The sequence below is a fragment of the Nanorana parkeri genome, unplaced genomic scaffold (assembly GCF_000935625.1).
Source record: "Nanorana parkeri isolate BGI_ZX_2015 unplaced genomic scaffold, ASM93562v1 scaffold180, whole genome shotgun sequence".
Taxonomy (NCBI): Eukaryota; Metazoa; Chordata; class Amphibia; order Anura; family Dicroglossidae; genus Nanorana; species Nanorana parkeri.
In genome coordinates, this window is record NW_017306448.1 from 764,940 (window position 1) to 777,595 (window position 12,656).

The 12,656-nt window shown below is 47.2% G+C and overlaps 1 protein-coding gene across 1 annotated transcript in view; it reads left to right on the plus strand.

Moving 5' to 3' along the window:
- The first annotated feature begins 1,019 nt into the window (after positions 1 to 1,019).
- The window catches only part of MSANTD1 (Myb/SANT DNA binding domain containing 1), a 19,000-nt gene continuing 7,363 nt past the window's right edge, over positions 1,020 to 12,656 (plus strand). The window contains exons 1-2 of the mRNA XM_018554976.1: positions 1,020 to 1,473; positions 11,764 to 12,030. Coding sequence (XP_018410478.1) covers positions 1,220 to 1,473; positions 11,764 to 12,030 — 521 coding nt within the window. The 5' untranslated portion in view covers positions 1,020 to 1,219. The remainder of the gene's footprint in view (positions 1,474 to 11,763; positions 12,031 to 12,656) is intronic.

Genomic DNA, 12,656 nt, shown 5'->3' on the forward strand with positions numbered 1-12,656 from the left:
GTCTCCAGTGTTCCCCAGGTTAGTGTCTTTATATTTCCAGGGTTCCCCAGCATAGACTCTCTACCTCTTCATGGTTCCCTAGGGCAGTATCTCTCTCAGGCTTATCAGGACAGTGTTTCATGTCTCCAGGGCTCCTCAGAGTGGAGTCTCTAACTGCCCAGGGTTCCCTAGGTTAGTGTCTTTATGTTTCCAGGGTTCCCCAGGTTAGTGTCTTTATGTTTACAGGGTTCCCAAGCATAGACTCTACCTCTTCATGGTTGCTTAGGGCGGTGTCTCTCTCAGCTTATCAGGGCAGTGTTTCTCTCCGATCAGAGCTCTTTTAGGGCAGTGCCTTTATGTCCACATGGCTCCTCAGTGCAGTTTTTCTCTCACCTCAGGACAATCTCTTAATTCCTCTAGGGCACTCAGTACCAATCAGTGTGGGCTTTGCAGGGCAAGTCCTCCTTATGGCAGGCCCACAATTAAGACCATGGTACACTTGGTTTACTAGATGCTGAAATAGCGGTTTTAAGTGAAATAATCCTCAAGGTTGCAGTTGGTTTCCCTGCTTGCAGTTATTATCCTAGCATTGTTGCAATCAAGCCCGTCCATTTACCTGACATGATAGTGCTTATAGTGCATGTAATACTGATAGAACCCAGGATACATTTAGCTACACTGCATATTCCTGCAACACAGACTTTAATTAACATTCTGACTGGAGAGCTTTCTTTGTGTGTTTGGTCTCACTTCCTCTCTCTCTCTCTCTCTGCTTGCTTTGGAAAAAAAACTGCAATAAAGAACTTAAAAGCTTCTGACCCCAAAGACTGTGCAGAGCTTTCATTGCCGAACCCTTTTTTTTTTTAAGTGTTTAAAAGCTTTAATATTGAAGGCCTGTCAACTTTGTCCTGATTATTTGGCTTTCAGTTAAAAGGTTTTTGTTGTTGTAGCTTATGCAGTTGCTCTGTTGCTATGGGAACGTGACATCAATATGACGTTTTCCTGTTTAAAAGCTTTTAACTAAATTCCAGCCTGTCAGATGTAGGCCCCATTTTATGCTCTCAGACTTCAAGCTGTTGCAAAAGGGTTTCATATGCTCTGTTGTCATTCAAAGGCTTCAGCACCGCCTGAAGCATAGGGCTGCCTTCACGAGGGGGTGGTGGTGGGGGGGAATCTCTACTTAAAAGGTGCCCTGTGTTGGCAGCTCTTTTAAATCCCTTCTCAGCTGCCACAGTGGGCAATGGCTGCCGCCGAGGTGCCAGCTTACTTGCTCTCCTCGCAGAGCGAGAAGCACAGGAGGGCCCGCAACTGGACGGACGCCGAGATGAGGGGCCTCATGTTGGTCTGGGAAGAATTCTTCGAGGAGCTGAAGCAAACTAAGCGCAACGCCAAAGTTTACGAGCGCATGGCCAACAAGCTGTTCGAAATGACCGGGGAGCAGCGCCACGGGGAGGAGATCAAAATCAAAATCACCAACATGACTTTTCAGTACAGGTAAGCCGCGTCTTTTCTATATTTTTAATTATTAACCTCGCATTTGCCAGGCGCATATCGAGCAAAAGCGCGGCGCCAATTTTGTGGTTCACAGGCAGCACAGCCAGGAGGATGACATCACTTTCTTGATGAGAGTGAAGGCATACGCTGGTGTCACCTGCTCACCCACAGCCTGCTGATTGGACAATGAAGGAGCAGTAACAGACTGATCATCAGCTGTGCTCACTCTGCTTCCTCCTCTCTTCAGCATGTTCCCTGTCCGTATATATACATCAGGGGTAGCCATACTCCGGCTCTCCAGCTGTGGTGAAACTACAAATCCCATGATGCATCTCTCTCTCTCTGGGAGTCATGTCTGTGGCTGTGAGAATCTTGCAATGCCTCATGGGATTTGTAGTTCCACCACAGCTGGAGGGCCGGAGTTTGGCTACCCCTGATATACATGCAGCAAAGCCTCCAGTCGCTCTCAGTGGCTGCTATGTATAACATTTTGAAAGAAACATGCTTGCTTTAGTTAGCGTGTGTTTTTAAATGTGCCCGGAACTTAGCTCTAGGTGAAATAAAACACATATGGCACGTAAGTAAAAACAGAATCCTCTCTATCTGATGCTGCACATTGTAGAGCAATTCCACCTTCAGATAACTTCAGCTTCTTAGCTCACACATGTTGTTCTGTAACTTTTACTCAATATACTGATTTTCTTTGTATCTTCTTTCTGCTCCTTTCAGACATTTATTTTATACTCTAGCAGCAGGGCCAGATTTCCCACAAGGCCAACCGGGGCCCGGCCTAGGGGCAGCAGGGAGTAGAGGGGCAGCAGGGCTGTGGAATTCCTATCTCCCGACACCTGGGGCATGCAGTTTCGGGCGCCGGGCGGGTACTTGTTTTCTACATTTAGTCTTGTTTTGGGCAAGCAGAGCTAAATGTACAGCGGGGACGCCTCCGCTTGTTTTGTACAAATGATCTTGGCGATGTCCCCGAGATCACTTGTATGCAGCCTGCATACAGGGGGGGCACATTGAGGAACCTGGAATTGGGGCAGCAGAGAGAGTAAAGCCGGCCCTGTCTAGCAGCAGGGTAATTTAAAGAAGAACTCCGTCAGCGCTCACCTCTCTCCCCCTCCACTTCACCATTGGAATACAATGTGCCTTGGTGTCCTCATGGCTAATGCAAGTCAATGGACCTGCATAACACATGATGAAGTCAGCGCTCCTCAGCCTGCTGGAGCCCAGGGAAGAAGAGGCTGCGGGGACCGGTCCAGCAGCCCAGAGAGAGCCAGTGACACCGAGAATCAGGTGAGTAGATCTGCTGTATTTGAGCCCCCTAGACAGAATGAGCACTGAACCCATTTCAGTGCGCAGGTAGCCCCACTGTTTTTTATTTCTCTGGAGTTCTTTAACCACTTGCTGACCACGGTGTTTACACCCCCCTTCCCATCCAGGCCATTTATCAGTATTCAGCGCTGCGGTACTTTGACTGACATTTATTCTGTCATGCAGCGCTGTACTGATATGAATTTTATACCCTTTTTTGGGGGATAGAGCTTTCTTTTAGTGGTATTTAATCACCACGGGGGTTTTATGTTTTACTATATAACAAAAAAGTACAGGATATTTTTTTTTAAATGGGTTTCCCTTTATTATTTTATGAAACATTTATTTTTACCCAATTTTTTAGTAAAATATAAAAGGGTCACGTCGGCTAAATAGACACCAAACATGTCAATCCTTAAAATTGTGCGCGCCCGCGAAATCGCAAAAAAACACCATAGCCAAAATTGGCCATAGGCGACGCTTTAAAAGATTTTATCGCTCATCAGTTTAGTGTTATCAGTGACTAATGGCCCAAGAAGTATTGCTTTCATTGCGACTTTCGCGGCAATATGTAACACGTGCAGCATAATTGGAGCAATTGTCGTTGTTGCTTGTAGGCGCATCTAACGCATTTTTGCGCATCTATGTGGGGGTGGGGGACTTTTAAAAAAAAATGTGTCTGTTTTGTTTGTTTTTTGTGTGTGTAAATTTGTATTTATTTTGTGAGAATTTTTTTTAAAAACTTTTTTTTTATACTTAACTTTATTGTTATCACATAGGGTGCTAAGAAGTGCCCTATGTGATAACAAATTACAGTTACAGTCCCCTTTATGGAGACATCAGAGGTCTCCAAGACCCCTAATGTCACCTAGGGACCCCCTGAGAAGCTGATGAAGCACAGATCTACTTCATCAGCTTCTCTCCGGTTTCTGTACCGGAGAGTGACAGAGGAATGCGGAAGTGATGTAATATACATCACTTCCTTCATTCAGAGACCGGGAGGAGAGCGGAGGGAGATCGCAGACTGATCTCCCTCCGTTCTCAGTGCACAGAGCCACATCGCCCGGGATGGATGGCCGGGATCGCTGGGACGGCGGGGACAGTGGTGGCGACGAGGGGTAAGGAGGGGGGGCGCACCCTCACTTGCATCATACAAGCGATCGGACGCCGGACCGCTTGTATGTAAACGGCCTTTGCTGGCCTTTGAAAATCCAGGCGTATTCCCGCTCGTGTGCGTCTGGGGGCGCGCGGGCATGAAGGATGTCTAAAGAAGCCCACCCGCATCCAGGCCGTCTTTCAACGTTCGGCGGACGGGAGGTGGTTAAAGGCTAAGTGCACTGAATGCTGATTAAAGTAAGCCTGTACTGAGGTTAGCAAGGGAAGCTGACATTGTTTACTTCTCCATCTGAAAATGCTCATTGCCTGGCTGTCATGCTGATCCTGCTGCCTTTACTTTCAGATCCACTAACCTGTAACATAGATACAGACTTCACTCCGACTGGAAACATGATTATTATTATTGTTATTACTATTATACAGGATTTATATAGCGCCAACAGTTTGCGCAGCGCTTTACAATATGAGGAAGACATTACAGTTACAATGCAAGACAAGATGGTAAGGAGGGCCCTGCCCCTGAGGGCTTACAATCTAAAAGGGAGGGGCAAGTGATACATGAGGAGGTAGCTGTGTGGAGATGAATTGTTTGAGAACATGATGGTTGAGTGGTTAGGTTGAGGTGGGATAGGCTTCCCTAAAGAGATGAGTCTTATGGGAACGCCTAAAGGCAGTCAAAGTGGGAGACAGTTGGACAGGTTGAGGTAAAGAGTTCCAGAGGATGGGAGAGACTCTAGAGAAGTCCTGGAGGTGAGCATGGGAGGAATTGACAAGGGAGCTGGAAAGCAGGAGGTCTTGGGATGAGCGGAGCCGACAGTTAGGGTGATACTTTGAGACACAGTTTGAGATATAGCCGGGGGCGGAGTTGTGGATGGCTTTGTAAGTGATTGTTAATATTTAGAATTTCATCCTTTGGGCCATTGGAAGCCAGCGTAGGGATTATTTCCTATGGGCATGGTTTCCACCTGGGCGTATTTCAGCGCGTAGGAACGCGCTGAAAAACGCCCTATGCCCAAAGAAGTACAGGAGCTTCTTTGGGGTGTATTTTCTGCGCGTATCCTTTAGGATACAGCTGGATAGCCCTCGTAAACGCGTGTTTGTTGCGCGTTTCGTTGACCGCAAATCGCGGTAAAAACACGCGGCCCGAAACGCTCGTCAAACGCGCATATTACGAACGCCCAAGTGTGAACCCAGCCTAAGAGAGTGTAGGATAGAGCTTGAGGGTGAATGAAGTAGTTTTGAGGGAACAGGGTAAAGGGGGCAAGTGGTGAGGTGGGTGTCAGAGAGAAGCTTTGTAACCTCCTCTGTGGTGACCGGGTCAAAAGAGGAGAGTAACAAGTGTGATGGAGGGTCTGGTACATGAATAGGGGAAGGTGACTGCACAGTGGCGATCTGATCCCGAATTGTATCTATTTTGTTTTTGAAATGAATGGCAATGCCCTGGGCAGTGAGTGAGTTAGTGGGTGGAGGCGGTGGGGGACATAGTAGAGAGTCAAAAGTAGAAAAGAGTTGGCAAGGTTTGGATGATAGCGTGTTAATGAAAGTGGCAAAATACGTCTGTTTGGCAGCACGTAGGAAGGAGTTATATTTTAGGAGGGCCGCTTTGTACAGGGTGAAGTCTTGCAGAAGCCGAGTTTTCCGCCACAGTCGCTCAAGAGCGGGGGCTATGTCTTTTTAGATGTATTGTTTCTTTGTATCATGTTCTAGGTTCTGATGTCTAGGTCTAGGACTCTGGGTCACTGATGTATACTAGGTCACTGATGTACTCTAGGTCAATGATGTATAGAAGTCAGAGACAGCCAGGCAAGTAGCACTTTTAGAAGGAGATTATGTGCCGCCCCAATAGGGGCATAGAATATGAGATGCATAGCAGGAGCCACCCTGGGACAGCAGCATTGTCACCCTGTGTGGAGGGTGGTGTTAGATGGACGAGCAGGTTTATATGGACTTGACTAACAAATTACATCTGAACTCCGACTAACACTTTTTAAGCAGTTACAGCAACAGAATTATTTTTTCCTTTTGGAATAAATATTTAACATAAATGAATAAAAGCCAATCATTGCAAGCACCCCTGTCAGTGTTATCACGTCTAAAAGTGCTTTTCACTCACCTCATAGTTCTAGCCGACCTGTGACAATGAGACTGTCACAGGTCAGCTCAGCTGATCGGGAGGTGATCGGGAGGTGAGCGAACACATACAGGGGCTGGATTGCCAGCGCTGACTGGCGGATCGGACGGGGAAGGGGGCGGGTACAGCTGGCTCTGCCTCTAGATAGGCAGAGCCAGCTGTCAGTCACGCAGCTGGGCGGATCCCGGCATAATTGTCTGGATCCGCTTCAGCTGCGGCATCTTAGTATACCGCGAGCAGCAGCTTGCGGCATCTCAGTATACCGCAAGCTACTGCTGGCGGTATACTGAGCCTAAGGTGACGGGAGGACGCTAGTTTGTGTCCTCCCGTTACCCTAAGGAGAACTATGGGGAAAAGCCCTAACCCCATAGTTCTCCTTTAACCCTCTATCTGCCACTTTTCCTGGACAGTTTGGCCTGTTAAAGGAAGTTGAAAAATAACAAACTTACTGGCCGGATCACCAGGTAAAAAAGGCAAAAAACTGAATGCAGCCACCACATTTAAGGATTGTTACGATGCAACATTTTGCATATTTGCTTTTGCATTTAGCTATGAAGCTTTAATTTTCTTTATAAATCAGCCACTTCCTAAGTAGAAAAGCCAGTGCCGTGCCAGCATGCTGTAGAGAAGGTAATAGGTAATAGACCCTTCCTCTCTGTGTGAAAGCAGTGAGCTCCCCCTATGGAGTCAGAGCTAGAGCTCTCCAATCAGCAGGGAATATGAGCTTTGGTGACTGCAAAGTTGTAGGCAGGGTGTGAGTCTGCCATCTTCAGAGAGGCTGCTGACTCAACACAGAGAAATAGGGTCCTTAAAAGAGAACTATGGGTTAAAGGGGTTCTAAACCCTCCGGGTTTTTTTGCTTATATCTACTGCTAGCATGCAGTAGATATAGGCAAGAAGTGTAAAAAAAAAAAAAACCCGCTTAAAATCATTTTAAACTTACCTCGTTATCGCCGCTCGATCCCGCGCCGAGAATCAGGGGCGGGCGCATGCGCAGTTTCGATTCTCGGCCGGGATACGAGCAGAGACGCAAGGTAAGTCTATGGACGCGTGCACCCGCCTGCAGACACCGCAGGATCGGAGAGACAGAGCAGTCAGCGCTGGATCGGAGTGACGTCACATCGCTGGAGGGACAGATGAAAACATGGGGAAAGAAGAGGAAGATCGGAAAAAGAGACATCATTCAAGGTAAGTGCTAACATTTACATGGGGGGGGAGGGAAAAAAAATGTTGCCTTTTAATATCACTTTAAGTGTTTTTCCCGCATAGTTCTCTTAAGGGTCAGGGGAGGACATAAACTAACCTCCACCCGTGACCCAAAGCTCAGTATACTGAGACCGCCGCAGCCGGGACGGATCCCGACATTACTGGCGAGATCCACCCAGTTGCGTGAGTGACAGCTGGCTCTGCCTATCTAGAGACAGAGCCAGCTGTGCCCTCCCCCTCCCCGTCCCTTCCTACAGTCAGCGCTGGAGGATCGCAGAGGGGAATCCCTGCGGGGAGCCGTGACTGACAGTCGCCTCTCTCTGCAGGGACATGATCGAGAAGTGAGCGAGCGACGGTATGTGTTCACTCACTTCCCGATCTATTGAGCCGACGTGTGAAAGGTTCATTGTCACACGTCAGCTCGAACTATGAGCATGAGTGATTTTCACTCACCTCATACTTCTCCTTTAACTACAGCATGCTGCCAGGGGACAGGCATTTCTACTCAGGATGTGGCTGCTTTCTAAAGAAAAGATTTTGAATATCTTTTTTACACACCTAGAATGTATTTAGCTGACTTAAAGGAGAACTATGGGGTCAGGGCTTTTCCCCATAGTTCTCCTAAGGGTAACGGGAGGACACAAACTAGCGTCCTCCCGTCACCCAAAGCTCAGCTCATTAGAAAATAATGGCACCCACAGCGCGATCGGTTCACACTTTGGCGACTCCTGACCGCGCGGCATCGTGCACGATTGCCGTGCCGTGAGGTGTCGCCAAAGGTGTGAACCTAACCTTAGCTTTTGGCTTGCTACAAAGTTACAACCTGCAATCCTCATGTGCAATGTGCAGAGGCTGAGGAGACGCATCCTCTTGCCTAATGCAATAGATCTCTATGGGACCACCATTGCATGGACTAACTCTATTCAGATAATGGAACAATGGTAGCTGCCTAGTAATACGCTTGTACTTGCATCATAGTTTTTAGATACGTGTACCTGAAGAAGGACAGTATGGAGGTAAGTGTAATCAACACAATACACTTATGTCCTGAATTTCTTTTAGATGAAGCTTAATGGAGTTCTTCTCTAATATAAGATGAAGTAAAATACAGTTCATCTATCAAGTAGCTTCCATAAGGAATTGTGGGATTCTGTTCTGATTTAAGGCAAACTTGCCCATTTCTCAACCACATGCACATGCTATCTACAGAATCCACTCCATCTGCTATTTCAAGCTCATTATTTTTTCCCCCCAAAATAGTCCCCTTAGGGCAGGGGTGGGCAAACTTGGCACTCCAGCTGTGGTGAAACTACAAATCCCATGAAGCATTGCCAGAGTCGAATCTCCCACAAGGCCACCGAGGCCTCAGGCGACAAGTAGTAGAGGGGCGGCACAGCCACCGGGCGGGTAGTTTTTCTCTACATTTAGCCCTGCTTTGGGCAAGCAAGGCTAAATGTAGTGCGGGGAAGCCGCCACTCGTTTTGTACAAGGGATCCCAGCAATGCCACCGAGATCACTTGTAATATGCCTGCAGGTCCGTCCTCCCCCCCCGCTGCCCCCCCTCCTTGGTCTGCCCGCACCTCCAGCTGCCTCTCTCCCCGCTGGCCGACCTCCCTCCCCGCCGTGACTTTGGGGGTCCGCCGCTCTTCTGGGGGACCCGGGACCATGGCAAGGTAGTTCAGGATGGAGAGCGGGGAGCAGAGCGGAGAATGTCCGTTCTCCACTCTGCTCTGTGTGAATGCTGAGCCTTGAGCGCTGCACTCGCAGCTTTCCTGGTGGGAATTTTCTTAGGGGGGGGGGGGCAATTGCCCCATTGCCCCTCCTGGATCCGCCACTGACTGGAGGGAAGTTACATATTGCACTAGTAACACAGTGACTACAAGTTGCCCCTCCATCCCAAAGGGGGCTAGTATGCGCCACTATTAGAATGCTGTCATAGCTGCATAGATGCATAGTCTCTGAAAAGGAAAAGGGTTGTGAAGTATATATGATGGCTAATAACAATGCTTTATCAACATTTTCAGTTGCTAATCTGACAAACCACAACTACCAGTACTAGCTAGAAGTGTAAAATGAAGATACAGCTGATAAGAGAGAGTACACTGAAGAGTATATGAGAGCCCAGACCAAATTCACATACCGATGAGTAAACCGAGACTGCCTATAGTGACACTAAACTCAGGAGTTAAAGTGACATTAAAGTCTCAATTCTTTTACATACATCTACTGCTAGCAAGAACTAGATATATGCAAAAAAAAAAATTCTAAAAAGTGACGAAATAGGTTAAAATGTACCTCTGTCTTTGCCTCTCACTCCTATCTGCAGAATCCAGCTTCTTGAGCGGCTATGCAGGAGAATGTGTGCGGGTGCATGTGCAGTGGAGATCACTGGCTTGGAGAGGGGGAGAGACTCACTGTAAGTCAATGCACGCGGCCATGAATGTGCACGTTGGACAGACTCCGTGAGTCAGGAAGAGACCGCAGTCTGCGCTGGATTAGAGACCGGCACCAGTGCTGGAGGGATTGCTGGAAACAAGAGGAAGAAAGAAGATGTTTGGATCAAGAGGCATCACTTAAAGGAGAACTATGGGGTCAGTGTTTTTCCCCATAGTTCTCCTTAGGGTAACGGGAGAAAGCACCATGGGGGGTGATTTTAATGTCACTTTAAATCTTAAAATGCATTCAAGTACCCTAGCTACTAACAAAAATGTATCGTATTTGTGTATCACTTGGCTGTGGATGCTCAAATCATCTCTGAATGGGTGCTGACACTGTCCTTCCTTCTGGAGGGGGGCTACTTTTGTTCCCCATGGTCCCTGTGTGTGTTGTAAAGTAGTCACCGCTCCAAGCTCACTCCCGTGATGGACTACAATCTCAATATAAATTACTAAACTAAACATGAGATTGTAGTCCATCACAGGAGTGAGCTGGGAGTGGTAGAAAATGTTTTAGATACTCTCCTAAGAGGGTGCCTTATCATTTTTCATCTGGTGCATTGACTATGGATTTACAAGTCACATGACCAATGATAAAAAATTCTTCACTCAGGTTGATCAAAGCAAGATGAAAAAATTACAAGAGCTAATGGACATGTTATGATCTCAGAAGGAGCAGGGGAAGGTTATCTACATTGTCTTCTATCCCAAACAGTCACCAGAGAGATACAGAAGGTCCTGGAGCAAAAGACAGAAAAGAATAGGCGAAAGGACACATGACAGGGCAGACAGGGCATCACGATAGAAAGGGTTAGGAAAAGGGGGGTGTACAAGGGGTGGTCTCTTACCTTGGTTTGGCCAATTAAGTGGGGTCAGGAGGAGTCTCCCTGGTGGTTTGAGAAGGGGCGGAGGGTCAGCCAGCAGTTCAGGGTTGCCACACGGTGAGATCAGTTCCCACCCTCCCTCCCTTGTCTCATTGGTTGTTGGGGTTCACGTTATGTGTGGTGCTGGGTGGTGTCGTCTGTTGTGGCGACTTATGTCGGGCTGGTCATGACTCCAGTTGGGTGCGTCCGAGGTACGCAGTCCCGGGAGCTTGCAGGTCCCGCAGGAGTGAGGTAAAATGACGGAGGGTAGGAATTCTCTGAGTTTTATGTACGATGTTGCCCCTGAGTCGTTGATTTGCGGCTAGGGGCCAGTTGGTTAAGTCGTATGCAGAGCTCTACGGTAGGAGACCAAAGGTGTCTTCACAGACCTCAGCTTCACATTGATAGGAATAAATTGTATTTAAACTGTTATGGTTGAATGTTTTATATTCAATTTGTTATAAAGTTAATATATTTAAATAAACGGCTACTACAGCCATTTTATATGCAACTTGGTGTGGTCTATTATTGGGTACGGGTATTTATAATGGGATAGGGCTGTAGCAAGCTATGTCAAGAATATGCTTAAGTCTTACCCTGTCAAGTACCTATGAAAGATATACTGTATGCTTCTGTTCCTGAAAGTAACCCATTGTCAGGGGTAGTAGCTGTATCATTGCATCTTGGACAAAGGAACCTGTAAGCTATAAAGAAGCTATGTGAAGATCAGCATGCCAGCAGCATAAAAATGGACCCAATAAATCAAATCAAGAAGTCTACCAGTTGCATTAAGGGAAAAATGACCGGGAAATCTTTTCCCAAAAGTAGCAACATAACATTCTAACAGCCCTCGGATTTAATTCACTCAGATCTATGTGGTCCTATAAAATCTCACACTCAATGAAAGAAGAGGTATTTTCTAACATTCATTGTGAATTTGATGAAGTTCCAGACTTGAATATCATACCCAAGTGAGCCACAAATTGGGCAAAATGCCTAAATAACTCTGCACAGATATTGACAGAGTACAAACGTGGTGAAATACAGGTTTTCTACAGAAGTATGGAATTATGTTTCAGACTACTGTACCTTACAATGCAGAACATGCTGGTGTTGCAGATAAACATGGAGAGATGGGAAACAACATCACAACCCTGAAGAGTTTGTAAATCTGCAAATACTGATTCTTTTTAATGTCACTTCTTTATCATTGTGTCTGATTTAGGAAGCTGAAGTGTATGACGGATGGTGAAGCTATTCCCCCTGACTGGCCCTATTTTAAAACCATTGATCGGATCCTGTCCAAACTGCCAGAACCGACAGATGGGAAGTTGCAGCCTGGGCCTTCCACATCTCAGACGGAGGCCTCACAATCTCCTTCTGTCAAATCTACACCCCTCTACCTGCCCTACAACCAGTTCACATATGACGAGGCCTGTTTCCAGGATGACAATTCAGAGAGTTCCACAAGTCTGCATTCATTTAAGCTCAGGTAAGATACTCTGCAAAGTACTTTGATTTCTGCTAGGAGCTGAAGGCATCATGTGGTATCACAGATTTCCCAGCATACACTGAACAGAGGATCTGTATGTCTGTTGGAGAAAGCATTACTGACATTGAACAATGATGGCCAACCATCAGTCTAAACCTCCTGTCCATTTTTCTGCCTTGTTTTTGTCATTATGCATGTACTTTAACGTGTAATAGACAAAACTTTTTGTTTTAGTTTTTAACAGAATAGGGAATATTTGGGAACTTTGTCCAGTTTTAATTGCTGCCCATGCCTCTAATGACTAGATTACTAGATTGACCCTGACTTCCTCTCTCGCGTAGCGATCACTGATAGATCGCCGCTTCTCTGGATCCCCGCTGCTCTCCCCAGCGGGGATCCGAGAAGAAGTGAAGGAACCGGCGGCGGGGGAGGGCGGAGCCGCTGTCACAGAACTAATGCAGAGCGGTGAGGAGAGAGAGACGCTCGGCCAGGATCTGACAGCCGGCGCCTCTCTCTCCCCTCACTGCTCGTCCGTTCTGTCACAGCGGCTACGACACCCCCCCCACCCGAAGTGCTTTCACTTCTCGTCGGATCCCCCACTGCCTCTGCCCGGGAGAGCAGGGGGG